A 16,527-nucleotide genomic window follows, 5' to 3' on the forward strand; every position below is an offset into this window, starting at 1 on the left:
CACTACAGTAGTGAGTCATTTAGCAGACTCTCTTATCCAGATCCACTACAGTAGTGAGTCATTTAACAGACTCTCTTATCCAGAGCGACTTACAGCAGTGAGTGCATACAGTTTCGTACTGGTTCCCCGTGGGATTCAAACCCACAACCCTGGTGTTTGGAGGCGCCATGGTCTACCAACACGGGGAGCACTGAGCCAATAGCTCTTAAATATCAGCTGTGTCTGCACAGCGAACAACGCCGTCTTACTAACGAGGACAACAGGTCCGACCAACGAGGATGATTCCAATCAGTATGCCACACCCAACGACAACCAACCTTGAAATAGGACCGTTGGTCTGGCGTAGGACTAGACAGGGTTAAACAGTGGAATGGTTGGTGTTTTTTTGTTGTTGAGGGTTTTACTAGTTGGCAGAGTAATTTTCCCTTTCCCCAATTTGGTATTATCGTGTCAAAGAATATTATGTATGGGGGCCTCGCAGGTGGCGCAGTGGTCTAGGGCACTGCATCGCAGTGCTAGCTGTGCCACCAGAGTCTCTGGGTTCGGCGCGAACCGGGAGGTCCGTGTAGGGATATCCTTGTCTCATCGCGCTCCAGTGCGCGCTAGCCAAGGGGGCCAGGTGCACGGTGTTTCCTCCGACACATTGGTGCGGCTGGCTTCCGGGTTGGAGGCGCGCTATGTTAAGAAGCAGTGCGGCTTGGTTGGGTTGTGCTTCGGAGGACACATGGCTTTCGACCTTCGTCTCTCCCGAGCCCGTACGGGAGTTGTAGCGATGAGACAAGATAGTAATTACTAGCGATTGGATACCACGAAATTGGGGAGAAAAGGATATTAAAAAAATCAACAACAAAAAATAGCCAGACTATGGTTTGCAACTGCACATGAGGGCAAAGATTGTGGTTTTTGGAGAAATGTCCTCTGGTCTGATGAAACAAAAATAGAACTGTTTGGAGGAAAAAGGGGGAGGCTTGCAAGCCGAAGAACACCATCCCAACCGTGAAGCACGGGGGTGGCAGCATCATGTTGTGGGGGTGCTTTGCTGGAGGAGGGACTGGTGCACTTCACAAAATAGAAGGCATCATGAGGGAGGAAAATTATGTGGATATATTGAAGCAACATCTCAAGACATCAGCGAGAAAGTTAAAGCTTGGTCGCAAATGGGTTTCCAAATGGACAATGACCCCAAGCATATTTCCAAAGTTGTGGCAAAATGGCTTAAGGACAACAAAGTCAAGGTATTGGAATGGCCATCACAAAGCCCTGACCTCAATCCCATTGAAAATTTGTGGGCAGAACTGAAAAAGTGTATGCGAGCAAGGAGGCCTACAAACCTGCTCTGTCAGAAGGAATGGGCCAAAATTCACCAAACTTTTTGTGGGAAGCTTGTGGAAGGCTTCCCGAGACATTTTACCCAAGTTAAACAATTTAAAGGCAATGCTATCAAATATTAATTCAGTGTATGTAAACTTCTGACCCACTGGGAATGTGATGAAAGAAATAAAAGGTGAAATAAATCATTCTCTCTACTATTATTCTGACATTTCACATTCTTAAAATAAAGTGCTGATCCTAACTGACCTAAGACTGGGAATTTTTACTAGGAATAAATGTCAGGAATTGTAAAAAAAAAAAAAAAAAGCTGAGTTTAAATGTATTTGGCTAAGGTGTATATAAACTTCTGACTTCAACTGTAAATTATATATTTCTGTATTTCATTTTCAATAAATTTGCAAAAATGTCTAAAAACACGTTTTCACTTTGTCATTATGGGGTATTGTGTGTAGATGGGTGAGAGAAGAAAATCTATTTAATTCCAGAAATGTCATGGCATGGGGCCCACACTGATTTTGTTCTAATATTTGATAGCATAAGAACACGACATAAGCCATGGCAAAATGTGTAGAATTGCAGGAAAGGAGCTTTAAAACTGCGAATTACAATGTTTTATTAGCATCCTGCACTTTCACTTTTTGTATTCTTTTGAACATGGATTAAATTAATTGTACTAGTTTTTGCATCTTGGCCTCCATGGGTTATTCATTTTCATGGTTTTGAGTATGAGTACTTTTTAAAAACTCTATAAATGTGTAGAATTGCAGGAAATTAGCTTTAATGTAACTGCCCAGTGAAAATCTCACTTTTAAAAGTTTATATTGTGTTAACTCATAACAATGTTGTTGACTTGTCCAATACTTGTATTTGAGGCCAAAGCATAAATTGTAGAAAGAAAAAAAACACTTCAAAAACCCCACAAACTTTAAAAATTGCTTGCTATTTCCTCAGAGTATGATCTGATACTCCTCAGAAGGATGAGCTGGCCAATCAGCGGTCTGGAGGAGGATGAGCTGGCCAATCAGCAATGTACTTGCGTTAATATTTTTAATGACTGGTATATGTATGGGATCAATATCATGCCAGATGTATTCACAAATGTAAATCACCAATTCACAAATGTCACTTTCCACAAATGTAAAACACTTTCCACAAATGTAAATCACCAATCCACCAATGTAAATCACCTTCCACAAATTAAAATCACCAATTTACAAATGTAAATCACTTTCCACAAATGTAAATCTCTATCCACAAACATACACCTATTGATTTGTATTTGTAAATCGATATATTGCATTATATATWTTTTTTTATAACTGCAGATATGCAGGTCATTTCCAAGAGCCTTAAGTAAAATGACTGCCATAAAGACAAAAAGTTATCACGCGAAGAAAGCGATTTGTAGTCGTAGAAAAAAAGTTGATCGTAAAAGTTGATCCCATTGATGCTGTTGACCCGGATCACCGGTTGCTGCGGAAAAGAAGGAGGTCAAAGAGGGTGAGTGTAACCGGTGTGAAATGGCTAGCTAGTTGACCGTGCACGCTAATAGCGTTTCCCTCGGTGACGTCACTCGCTCTGAGAACTTGAAGTAGTTGTGGAGCGACTGGTAACGATGCTTCGAGGAGTGTCGATGTTGTCGATGAGTGCAGAGGGTCCCTATTTCAAGCCCATGTTGGGGCGAGGAGAGGGACAGAAGCAATTCTGTTACCAAGTCTGATCCCATATCCTACACCTCCCTTCTACCTGCTTCTCCTGGAGAAACGGTTAGAGGCCTCAGGAATACTTATGTCTCCTTAATGCTCATTGTCTGTGCAACATGAGACAGCGGATGGATTATAATCACTTACTTACAATGTATGACATATCCTTCACATTTAGTGGTGCTATCACACTGGCCAGCTAATTCAACTATTTGGGTGATGCACGGGTTGAGTAATGTAGGGCTAGGGTTTCAATTATTTACGTTGGACATACTATGGTTACACATGGTTAACATATTATGGTTACCATACTATAATTTCTGCAGCCTTGAAAGGCAGGCATGGCCGAACTAAATGCTGCCAGCGATTTATAGAAATCCCTTTATACGGGTGAGAAATTTCTTTCTAGCGTGAGAACTTTTTTTCTACGACTACAAATCGGTATACAAATCTTTTTTTCTATGCGTGAGAACTTTGTATTTTTCTTGTTGTCAAATCACTGCCAAAAAACAGGTTACCTATGAGCTTCCAAATATGGAGTTGCAGGTTTGCCATATCTGTCATGTTTGCTCATATCTCTCCTATGCGCAAATCTTTATGGCAGTCATTTTACTTAAAGCCCTTAGAAATTACCTGCATATCTGCAGTTATAAAACAATTCTAATGCAATATATCGATTTACAAATACAAATCAAAAGGTGTTTGTTAGTGGATAGTGAATTGCATTTGTGGATAGCGATTTACATTTGTGGAAAGTGATTTACATTTGTGGATTGGTGATTTACATTTGTAAATACATTTGGCATGATATTGATCCCATATATATGCCAACACCACTCTGTTGTTGGCGTAATTTAAGCCTATTAGTGTTGCATGGTATACTGAAACCTTGGGATTTTTTCAATACTAGAACATGAAAAACGGTCCGTTACTAGAATTGTTGTTACTTTCGGTACTTCTGTCAGTGTCTCACATATTAAGTCTATCTATCAGCGCAGCCGATGTTCCCCTTATACCGCACCTTGCCTGGTCCACTTACAGTGCAGTCCACATAACACGTTGGAGCGATGAAACAACGGAGCTCCATTTATTTTCAATGGAGGGAAGTGAAGTGGGCGGGGGATCGTTAGGCGTGGGCTCTCTAGTCTAACTTTCATCGCTAGCTTACAGCTGAAGCTAACATCAATTTACTACCCTAGTAACTTACTTTGTTTGTGATAATATGCAAACCATAACGCAAAATATGTTGATTTTAAAGCTGATTGCCACCAAAACTTTAATCAGTCTCTCTCTCACCTCTCCCAAAGATGATCTATTGCCTCATCGAACCGACGGACCTCCCATCCTCTTGCCTTGTGTATGATGTCATTAGTGGTTAAAGAAACAGTGCACACTTTAATAAAATAAATAATAATGATTTTTTAAAACCTACTACTTCTATGCCAATGTTATTGATAAGTACAATACAATAAATCCCACATGGAAGGGAAACAGATTGTTTTTAATCTGTAGCCCCATGCAAACAGGCTCAATAACTCAATAACGCATGCACACACTCCTATTGAATATGCATTCATCTGTATTGTGAACAGGCCTAAGCTACATCTTGATTTACCCAGTTTATCAATAGAGATTTACCATTCAAATAAACGGTTACCATTATGTTGTTGTGTAGTTAGATTGGTAAAAACAAAGTCAAATTGACTGTATCATTGTATAATTGACGCATTCATACGTACATGGATGTCTCTGAAAAATGTTGATGTAAGAAATTCCATGTGTCATGACGTTGAACTCAAAAGATGTATTGTATTGTATTGTGATGGTATCGAGTATCGTGATACTAAACCTGGTATCGGTATCAAAGTCAAAATTCTGGTATCGTGACAACACTAGGCATTTTAACAAACGTAATTACACTTTTCTGTAAGGAAAACTAGTTATAGGTCGTACTTGATAGAAATCTGTAAACACTGGGTAGTTACTTTAAAACTCCTCTATGAGGGTCCCTACGCTAACTTTGCCACCGCTGCTGAAAAAAATCCTGGGGGAACACTGTACGGTACAGTATAGCACATTAGAGAAGTCTATGTCTTGGCCAAATAGATATCAATGTTTGGGCTCTTGGAGAGTTGGAGCCACCTGCTGACTATGCCTCTCAACACTCTATACTTTTTCCTGAAGTGTGCACTTGTCCACTACCCATATGGTAGTCCTCAGCTCAGTTGGTAGGGCATGGCACATGCAACTATACATGGAGATAACCTCAATGGCGCTGCCCGTGCTGTCACATAAATGGCACAGATACAATGATGAGACCTCTATATATCTCTATAGTGTCAATTGTTTTGGTTGTGACCATTTTGGTTTGGCTGACTTTGGACTTTAAAGAATCCCCATAGGTAACATATGGCTGGCTATCTTTCATTTGGACAGATGTACATCCCAGCAAACCAAAACCATACTTGATATATTAGATATTCGGTAGTGACAATTCTTAAAAATACATGCAGATTTACCAACTTGCTCACACATTTTGTCCATAATCTTTGCAGACAGACTACTCATCATGTGGCCATGATGTGCAATCCCATCACTTGTTGATATTTGTAGGGGTGTGGCTTAAGGCACATTCATTCCACAGTATTTGAATGTGTGTGTTTTGGTAGTGACATTAAAAGGTGGGACATATATGTTTAAAAATAAACAAAACGACTAATTAGATCAGCATCTTTCAATGTAATAATAGAACAACTCAATAGGTTCTATCCAAATAATAGTGTGAAAAATATAAGAAAATCATAAATTACTTTATAGTCAGGGTTTGGGACAGCCACCTCTTAATATAAATAGTGGTATAAACAAGGACTTTGTACTACATTCATTGAAAAAATATGTTTGTTATTGTCTTGGATTGAATTAGAACATATCATGAACATATCATCATATCATCATAAATAAATGTCTTAAGTTTGAAGACTTAACTGTTTAAAAAAAATAGATTTTTGAGGGGTGGAACTGCAATTTGCACCACTTCTGTAGAATTCTGACCAGAGGACTATGTGCACTAGGGCACTATATATAGCGAATAAGGTGCCATTTGAATCGCACCCCATTCACAATATAAAACCCCGACTGTACCTCCGTGTTACTTGGTTTGTTGGTAGGTGTAAGGAGAATGATCACCGGATGACTCCATCTGTTGTTGCTGACTGTTGTCCTGGAAGGAAAATTAAGACTGGATAAAGCTCAGCAGCAGTTTATCATCTATAAATACATCAATAGTTATCTATGTGAATGACCTCTCTTACCTAGTGTCTTTTAACACCCAAGTAGTACGTAGAGCTAAAATCTTATAGCTATAATCTTATACCTCAGGTACTTTATAAATAGTAAGTTAATCACAAACCTCCACTGGAACATTTGCCGTCTGCATGTGTGCATACTGGGGAATATAGGCTCCTTGCATAGAGTTTGCAGCCATATACTGCAAAGAAGGAAAGAACAGTGTAACTATAAATACATCTAAAATTCTACTTCAAGACGATAAAAAATACAGATCCCAACATCAAATGTACTTCTGGGACCGTATCTATCAAGTGTCTGAGAATAGGAGCACTGGTCTAGGATCAGGTCCATGTATTCTTATTCCTGATCTATTAGCCCAAACTGATCCTAAATCAGCACTCCTACTCTGAGATACATACGGTATGGCCCTTGCTCTAATTATGTAACACATGAACCCAGTGTTGACCTATTTGACCCCTTGACCATTCCCCTCTTACCGTTCCTGTGCTGCCCATGGAGAGGTGACTCATCTGCTGAGTGAGAGGGCTCATCATGGATGTAGGCTGTAGTGACATAGTATGGTCCATAGAGGGCGATATCACCGCTCCCTGGGACAGAGAGTGTGAGGATGAGAGCAGAGCAGCAGAGGGTAGCAGAGGCATACAGACATCCATAGATCCTATATTTATTTGTACTTATAACAAGTAAATGCAATACAAACCCACAGTTACTACCCAAAATATCTAAATGATAGAAACAGGAGTAAGAGAAAGGGGAAGAGAGAAAGAAGGACAGATTGACTGTGTCCTAAATGGCACCCCATTTCCTATGTAGTGCACTACTTTTGACGAGCCCGAAGGGAACCTGGTCAAAAGTAGTACACTATAAAGGGAACAGGGTGCCATTTGGGATCCTGTTCAGTCTATTGGCACTAGTCAGGGCAGACAGGTGGAGGCTGGAGAGGGTTGCAGTAATACCTAGATGAAATCCCTTTCCTTCATGAATCATTTATCGTTCCGCCAGGGCTTGCCCTGTGTTGGGTTTCAGACCAAGAGGGAGATCAACTGAGCTCAGTGTGTCGGACTTCATATCCTGTATCCACATTACAAGGTAGCTGGCCATACTGGCTTTAGAAGTCACTGGATGCATCTCAAATGGCAACTTATTCCATGTACAGTGGACTACATTTGACCAGGGCCCATATTCCTCTGGTCAAAAGTAGGGCACTTTATAAGGAATTGGGTGCCAAATGGAACACAGACACTGACAATCCTGGCTGATTAACACTGAAAAGGCTACAGAAGCACATGGGGAGGAGTATTTGTAAAAACGTCCATTGGGAACCGCTATTTCCTTGTAAAAATGAGAAATACTTTATTACAGAGCAATACTTACTCAGCTCCCAACCATCTGTTAGGAAATACAAATGGAATCAGTCATCAAACACAAGTTGTTTGAAGTGTTTCCAACTTGTCGTGTGGTGAGCAACACCAAGGGAGCCAGGCATCCTGGTGCTAGTATTTTTGTCAACACTGTAGTGCCAGTAAATCCCAGAGAGCCCAGTCACACACTGTACTGTATGTGTGGCATCATCACCCTCCATGTCCCTTTTCACATCCCTGTTTCTCCTCTTTTCGAAACAACACAAAGCGAAGGGAACAGCTGATTTATGCATCTGACCAGAGTAAGAAAGAACAGAAGAGATAAGATGGAAAGGAAAAAAGGAGAGGAGAAACATGACATTCCAAAGTGAGGGAGGAAAGAAAAGGACTGGAGATGATGTGAGGAAAGAGGCAGTAGAGTAAAGGATGGCGAGAGAAAGGTAGTATATTTGGTCTTACTGGGTGCTGCATGATGTAGGGCTGGTGAGTAACCCAGGAGGGATTCTGTACCTGGAACATCACACATACACTCTGTAAATATACTAGCACAGGGCAGGCACTGGGAGAGAGCTATTTCAGGAGCTCACACGCCTCTGTGTTTGGCTCAGCACTACAGGACTGCGTCCCAAATGGCACCCTATTCCCTATGTGGCGCACTAAGTTTGACCAGAGCCCTGAGTCAAAAATAGTGCACTATATAGAGCACAGGGTGCCATTTGGGACGCAGACCTCTATACTAGGCAGTGTCAGAGAAAGGCCCGGAAAATTGTCTAAAGACCCCAGCCACCCAAGCCATAGACCTTTCTCTCTGCTACAGCACGGCAAGCAGTGCCGGAGCGTCAAGTATGGGACCAAAAGGCTCCTGAACAGCTTCTACCCCCAAGCCATAAGACTGCTCAACAGTTAATCAAATGGCTACCTGGACTATTTGCACGGGCTCCCTTGCACTGACTTTACACACACACACACACACACACACACACACACACACACACACACACACACACACACACACACACACACACACACACACACACACACAAAAACATAGCTCTGAGAAAGGCCATAGTGACCTCACATCCCGAACCACAATCCTCCAAGGAGAACACTCCCAAGATAACTGTCATAAAAGGTTCATAAATACCTGGTCAGTTACAGAAAATGTGTATTATGGGTGTATATAATAGTAACGCTATTCAAAGTCATGCAAACCCATCTATCCATTGAAATTAAATGAGGTAGATGCCAACCTGGTACGTGGAGAGAGGTGAGATATATGGAGACATGGACGTTTGAGCGATCATCCTGTTTCCGATGCTGTACGGCGACACATAAAATCTGTAGAAGGAAATTCAACTGTTTATAAAGTCCTACAAGATAATAGGAACACTATGCATTTGTTGCAGTGGCTCTTCTTACCCATTTTGCATAGCAGCTGTGGTGGGGTCGTACGTGAGGGTCATTCCAGCCTGGGGACATACAAAATAACAAGAGCTAAAATGAGACGAGCTAACCTAATGAGAGGAGCTAACCCATACCCTGAGGCAACCTACACACACAACCACATCTCCCCTTGACACCTGTGGACTAACTACTGTATTTACACTTCAGAAATCTGTCCGTTTTTGGTATAAGATTTAACCTTCACGCATGTTCATTAAAACTGGAGCCAGAATGCCCGCGATAGATGTGCTCCTCCATGTACAGTAATTCACACTCCATCCAAAATGCACGCTGAAAGGAAAGGGCAGCAGCACTCACCAGTCTAGCATCGCCGTCTCTAGCCCACGCGCGGCTGTTTTGCACAAATTTATTCTGGCTTTGCCTCTTTTTCTGCCCGCCGTCAGCAAACTTGCACAGCAAGGGCTCCGGTGGCGCTGGAGAGCGAGAGAGGGAGAGCGAGCGAGAAAGAGAGAGAGAAAGAGAACAAAGGGAGAGAGAGAGGGGCTTCACAAACGCTACCATAGTATGCACGGTGCTGTCTGCATTGCTTACTGTACTGTCAATCAGGCGGCCAGCTCTTGCTGAGCTTGGGAGTGGGCTTTAAGACGCCTGGCTGGGAAACACAGACATCACATTTGGCAGCTGTGGCCCTGTAATCCCCGTCCTCTCCTAAAGGCAGCAGGGCCAGAGGACACTATTTGAGTCAAATAATCCAATTAAAAAGCTTAGAGTGGGAAAGAAGGCAGGCAGCTCTCTGGCCACACAAGGCAGCTCTGCACTCTGCCTCTTAGTGCTGGGTCTATGGGGGCCTTATAATGTTGGGTCTATGGGGCCCTATTGGGGCCATCACCACACCACACACATACCCAGTATTATCAGTTGCTTGACCCCTTGCTGCCTGACCACTCAATGTATTGGTTCTCACCCCAATGAACCAACAGGCAATCCATCATTTACTGTAATTTGAAGCTATTTAATGAAAGAGCGAACCCTTGAGTGCAGTGCTGCTGCTCAAAGAGCGAAAATAACCGATTTGTAGAAATCGGTCTCTTACCAGGAACTCCAGGTGGTGTCTTAATAAACTTCCCGTTGAAGTGAGCGATAACTGCATCACATTTATCTGTCGACTCCATCCTGAAATATGCAGGTTAAATGAAGTTAAATCAAATCCATGATAAATACTGCAGAATCACATGGTGGCATCCTAGAGTGCTTTATGTTTAAGAGTGAATACAAATGCAGGCTTTCCCTAAAATGTTGTTTATTTTAAAGATCAATATACTGGACTTTTATCTTGGTTGGCAGGTCTCAGAGTGCACTTGAGGTTAATATATATTCATATATTTGATATAGTAAAGATATATTTGGTCTGGATCTGGGGGAACATGCATGTAGGCTATGGCCTTGACAACACGGCCTCTCATAGACAGATATTCCTATGATCCATAAATAGTGTTGCTAATTTGTGAATCAAACCCTTTTAGATAAGTCTTGTGTCCTGTTATGCGAGCTTGAAAGAAGGAGGCACCCATTTACACTATAATTACGCCCTTTTCAACAGAATGCATGTTCTCTCTCTCTCTCTCTCGTCTCGCTCTCTCCTCCTCCTCTCTCGCTCGCTCTTCTCTCCTCCCTCCCTGTCCCCTCCCTCTCTGCCCCTCCTTTCCTCTCTTGTCTTTCACCCTTTCCTTCCCCGGTCTTATCCTCCCCCGCTTCCTCTCCCCTTTCCCCTCTCTCCTCCTCTCTCCCTCCTCTCTCCATCTCCCATCCCTCTCCTTCCCTTTGCGCCCTGCCCCTCTTTCTCTCTCTCTCTTCACACCTCCTCTTCCCCATCTCCTCTCTCTCTCTCTCTCTTCTCTCTCTCTCTCTCCTCTCTCTCTCTCTCTCTTCCTCTTCTCTCTCTCTCTCTCTCTCTCTCTCTCTCTCTCTCTCTCTCTCTCTCTCTCTCTCTCTCTCTCTCTCTCTCTCTCTCTCTCTCTCTTCTCTCTCTCTCTCTCTCTCTCTCTCTCTCTCTCTCTCTCTCTCTCTCTCTCTTCTTCTCTCTCTCTCTCTCTCTCTCTCTCTCTCTCTCTCTCTCTCTCTCTCTCTCTCTCTCTCTCTCTCTCTCTCTCTCTCTCTCTCTCTCTCTCTCTCTCTCTCTCTCTCTCTCTCTCTTTTCTCTCTCTCTCTCTCTCTCTCTCTCTCTCTCTCTCTCTCTCTCTACCGGAGCCCTTGCATTAAACCTGTGTCGTCCCCTAGGATCAACAGCTAACCGCACTGTGTTCACTCAATCTCTCTTGTGAAAAACTGAATTAAAATAAGTGGAAATACAATAACACTTTATTGCAAACGAATGTGCTGCCGCTATAATCAACCCAATGGGCACACACTGGTTGAATCAACGTGTTTCCACGTCATTTCAATGAAATTACATCGAACCAACGTGGAATATAAATTGAATTGACGTCTATGCCCAGTGGGAAGCCATGTATTGTTGGGAATTTTGATGTTGTGATATAAATGTTAAGCCTGATCTCAGATCTGTTTGTGCACTTGTAAACTCCATTGCTGGCCTTGCCAAGCCCAACATACATTTGCATAACAAGGAGTGACAAGGAGTTGGCATAATAGCACAAACTCACGCTATCAATTTCTGTAATGTGGATAAAAAAAGTTATTCAGGAATGTTGGGTTGTGACTCCTGTTAATTTTACAACTACAGTATGTGGTCATTTAGAATAGAATAGAATAAGTTAGTTTTGAGCACAGTATGCCAGAGGCTGACCTTGCAAAGCCCACTCCTCTACTGGCTCCATTGGAGTCCCTCAGTATCCGGGTAGAGATGACTTGGCCAAATGGTTTCAGCATGTTTTCCAGCTCCTGCTCGTCCATCGACAGCGGCAGGTTGGAGATATACAGGTTGGTGGGGTCTTGTTCTTGTTGCTGCGCGGTGATAAAAGACAGGAAACATTAAAGGTGTTAATGACCACCATGACCACCATGACACACCTGGAAAAACACCAACATCTCAACATTCCAACTCAATCTCTTTATTGGCATTCATTTCAGTTTCAGGCACGGCAGGTATTGGATTCTGTTTCAGCGTAGTTTATCCAGAGATCACCAGAACTGCTTACACAGTCATATCCCATGAATAATTCCTTCTCCCTGTCTGAGTCCCAAATTGCACCCTATTGCTTTTAGCGCACTACTTTTGACCAGGGCCCACAGGGCTCAAAAAGTAGTGCGCTGTAGAGGAAATAGGTAGCTGCTTTTAGCAACGCTGGTGTATTTACACTAGCCTTGCACGCTATTGTGGGAAGCCAGAAGTTATTATTATTATTATTCATAAATAGACGTTCCATTTCTCTCTGCTTACCTCAATCCTGTACGTGTGCCATACTGTATGTGCACAAACAAGGAACAACTTGTGGGTGACTTATTTTTGACATGGTAAGCAGAGAGGAAGTGGGTCTACAACAGACCCACATTTGGAAAGTCTGTTTAATAATACTTTCCTTTAGAGCAGTGGTCACCAACCTTTTCTGAGTCAAGATCACTTTCTGACTCAAAGTGCAAGCCGAGATCTACAGCTCAGATTTTATTTTTTTAAACATGACTTTTTTTTTTAAACGTATTAAGCCTATGCAACATTAACCAATTAAAAACAGTTCTGTAGCAATGAGGGTTGTGCAGTAGGCTGTAGGCCCAATACATTATCACTGCATATTGGCTATGCTTGAAATTCCCTGCCAATGTTGTTGTTCTCAGACCATTTTGAAATTATATATATTTTTTAATGTGGTATATAATCACACTGGTAATTGATCATTTGTTGGATTACTTGTGAGGCATAGCTGACTGAGCATAGTGATTCGATTTTTTTTTACTGGACTGATAGCCTGCATCTGAAGGTCAGTCTGAGGGGAGGGAGGGAGCAGCGGCGAGGCTGTCTCTCATCCGACTCACCCTCCCTCCGCTCTCCCTCCCTCCGCTGAGAAACGGGGACACAGTCTTCCAGGTGATGGTGAAACTCAAGTCGAACAGCATAATCTTTGCATCATGCACCAATTCATGTTGTTACTCTTATGACCAGAAAAAGTAAAATATGCCTCAATATTAAAAGACACAAACCGCTAATAATAACAATGCAAGCTTATCAGAACACTCTGCTGTACTTATTAATTGCAGCTGCAGTGCTGGTTATAGCGTAAATGGAAGTAGGGAGAAGGAATTTTATGGCTTATAAAAATGTTGAACAAAGTTTGGGCAGTGCTGAATAACAATTTAAACGTGCACTTACTCATAAAAACAGCAGCTCTTTTCTGTATTAGTTGTCTCTCTGTAGTCGTGGTTTTACAAGTTTGGAAGTCTTACAGCATCAACTTCGTTGTGCGTTCAAGGTTTCTTTTTACAGTCTATGGCTCGAGGAAACTGCAGACACGGTGATCTGAGCTATCTGTTTGGCCAGCGGCAGGCCTTATAGTTGCACGTGATTTGCTCTCTGGGCCTGCCTTGTAGGTGCAGTTCTACCTTCAGACATATGAAATGGTTCAAAATGGGAACACTTTTGCCTTATCTATGGCTGCTGAATCAAGTGCACATACCTCCGACAGCGCGAAAGGCTTTATCGTTGAGTTCTTTACAGAAATGTTTGGTGTTCGATGAGGAATGTCTTGGAGATTGCATTGGTGACCACTCCTTGAGATAGTTTTTCTTAAATTCCCCCTGTTTTAAGGACCAACAGTCCAACCCACTGGCACAGTAAGTTGAAATTGAATTTGATTTAACTTCTGGCTTCCCGTGGACTGTTCCGTTTTTTTTTTGCAACGCTAGTGTAAATACACCAGCGTTGCTAAAAGAAGCTAGGGAATAGGGTGCCATTTTGAATACACCCTCTGAGATCCATCTGACTACCGTGATTGGGTTAACCCTGGCCATGATGTCTTTCTCCCGCTTTGCTGTCTTTGTCTGCATGTGTTTTTAGCTAATAAAGGGTCACCATGAATAGTGATGAGTAGTGATTTGCATGCACCCCACGGCTGGATGAGACCCACATCAGCTGATTTCTTCCTGTATTTCAATAGCATCAGCAGAAACATAAGACACGGTTACGGGTACCCGGGGAGCAGCCGCTCACCATTAATATTCATCAGCGTCCTGCTGTATTCAGAGCCAGCCTGACACTAAAGTAATACGCTGACAGAAAAAACAACGTCCAACTATTAGGAACAATGAATTGGCCCCACACAGAAAAGAACAGCAGAGCATAGCCGCACCCAGGACATGTGTTGAATCAGAGGGGTTGGTGAGGAGGTAAGGGTGAGATCGATGGCTAGGCAAAGGGAGGAGTGTGTTTCAGCACTCAGCAGCACCAGGGCTCAGTGTGTGTGTGTGTGTGTGTGTGCTGCTCTAATAACTCTAAAGAGCTCTCTGGAACGGAAAGAGGGGTCAGCAACACTCCTCCCTGTTCACCACACAAACACACCTTTGTTTTACTATCCTTGTGGGGACCCTCAAAAAATGTCCCATTCAAAATCCTAATTTCCCTAACCCTTAACCCTTAACCCTAAACCTAACATTAAGCCTAAAACTCTAACCCTAATCCTAAAACTAAACCTAACCCTAAACATAACCCCTAACCCTAATTCTAACCCTAAACCTAACCCATAAGCCTAAAAAAATAAAAAATAATCATCCTTGTGGGGACCCGGCGAAATGTCCCCACTTGTCCGAATTTTCCTTGTTTTGCTATCCTTGTGAGGACTTCTGGTACCCACAAGGATAATCAAAACCAAACAACACACACACACACTAGTTATATTCAAGCGCAAAAAGACTGCCTTATCTAAATGGTAATGGTGAAGCGCTCATCCAATTAAATGGGCTTTAGAGATGTAATATCGAATAGGCCACGTAGATCCATTCAGATAGCAGGCTGCCTACATTATGTGTTAAAACATAGGAAGTAGGGAATAGTCAACACGCAACCTGTATTCCACAGGGAATTTGACTAGTAATATAGTCAATGGATCAAAGGAAGGGGTTGAGTGTCGGATAATTTCCACATGGTTTACCCGTGAGTCATCCCGAATAGGAGTTCTCTTAGTATAAGCCCCGGCTAACTCCTAACTCCGTCATCATCTGAGAGAAATTAGAGAGAAGAAAGCCTTCCTGTGCGTGTGGAGCGGCTCTTAAAATGCAGGGACCAAAATTTGGCAGCGAGATAAGACATCTGTTTGTGCAGCAGTGAATGGGGTCAACAGCAAAACAGTCAGTCATTAGCAGTCATGTGACCGAGGCGTGCTCACCGAGGGCCAGTGGCGGGCTGATGGGAGTGGATGGGGGTGGGGTGGAGGGGAGTGTTTGCTTGTCTAGCCTGAGAGGGAGTCCCTCCAAATGGTGTGCTTAGGGCACAGGGTTATTACTACGGTCATCTGTTTCTGTCCAAAATAAGTAGTGAAGTAGATCTTCCTCATCCGTCAACACTAGAGGATGTTTACTAGTCAATCCAAAACAAGTTTATGCACACATTATTAAGGATGTTATTTGTATCATCCAATGCTATTGATATATGATATATGATATACCCTTCTGCAACATGTTAGAATGTCAAATCAAATCAAATTGTATTAGTCACATGCGCCGAATACAACAGGTGTAGATCTTACAGTGAAATGCTTACTTACGAGCCCCTAACCAACAACGCAGTTAAAAAAGAAATATGGATAAGAATAAGAAATAAAAGTAACAAGTAATTCAAGAGCAGCAGTAAAATAACAATAGCGAGACTATATACAGGGTGGTATCGGTATAGAGTCAATGTGCGGGGGCACTGGTTAGTTGAGGTAATATGTACATGTAGGTAGAGTTATTAAAGTGACTATACATAGATGATAACAACAGAGAGTAGCAGCGGTGTAAAAGAGGGGGGGCAGTGATGCAACCAGTCAGGATGCTCTCGATGGTGCAGCTGTAGAACCTTTTGAGGATCTGAGGACCCATGCCAAATCTTTTCAGTCTCCTGAGGGGGAATAGGTTTTGTTATGCCCTGTTCACAATTGTCTTGGTGTGCTTGGACCATGTTAGTTTGTTGGTGATGTGGACATCAAGGAACTTGAAGCTCTCAACCTGCTCCACTGCAGCCCCGTAGATGAGAATGGGGGCGTGCTTGGTCCTCTTTTTCCTGTAGTCCACAATCATCTCCTTTGTCTTGATCACGTTGAGGGAGTGGTTGTTGTCCTGGCACCACACGGCCAGGTCTCTGACCTCCCTATAGGCTGTCTCGCCATCGGCAAACTTAATGATGGTGTTGGAGTCGTGCCTGACCATGCAGTCATGAGTGAACAGGGAGTACAGGAGGGGATTGAGCACGCACAACTGAGGGGCCCCTGTGTTGA

The 16,527-nt window shown here is 42.7% G+C and overlaps 1 protein-coding gene across 7 annotated transcripts in view; it reads right to left on the bottom strand.

The window, feature by feature from the left end:
* Window positions 1–16,527, bottom strand: part of LOC111959475 (RNA-binding motif, single-stranded-interacting protein 1) — a 74,200-nt gene that overhangs the window by 4,450 nt on the left and 53,223 nt on the right. For 5 of the 7 annotated variants that reach the window (XM_023981071.2, XM_023981070.2, XM_023981068.2 and 2 more), the window contains exons 5-13: window positions 11,913–12,070; window positions 10,203–10,282; window positions 9,467–9,582; window positions 9,125–9,174; window positions 8,956–9,043; window positions 8,165–8,215; window positions 6,821–6,931; window positions 6,445–6,522; window positions 6,177–6,255 (exon numbers count right to left, since the gene is read on the bottom strand). In XM_023981071.2, coding sequence (XP_023836839.1) covers window positions 6,184–6,255; window positions 6,445–6,522; window positions 6,821–6,931; window positions 8,165–8,215; window positions 8,956–9,043; window positions 9,125–9,174; window positions 9,467–9,582; window positions 10,203–10,282; window positions 11,913–12,070 — 804 coding nt within the window. In that variant the 3' untranslated portion in view covers window positions 6,177–6,183. The remainder of the gene's footprint in view (window positions 1–6,176; window positions 6,256–6,444; window positions 6,523–6,820; window positions 6,932–8,164; window positions 8,216–8,955; window positions 9,044–9,124; window positions 9,175–9,466; window positions 9,583–10,202; window positions 10,283–11,912; window positions 12,071–16,527) is intronic. The other 2 variants (XM_070437740.1, XM_023981074.2) reach the window with 1 other exon arrangement.

The sequence above is a fragment of the Salvelinus sp. IW2-2015 genome, linkage group LG36, assembly GCF_002910315.2.
Source record: "Salvelinus sp. IW2-2015 linkage group LG36, ASM291031v2, whole genome shotgun sequence".
NCBI classification, from domain to species: domain Eukaryota; kingdom Metazoa; phylum Chordata; class Actinopteri; order Salmoniformes; family Salmonidae; genus Salvelinus; species Salvelinus sp. IW2-2015.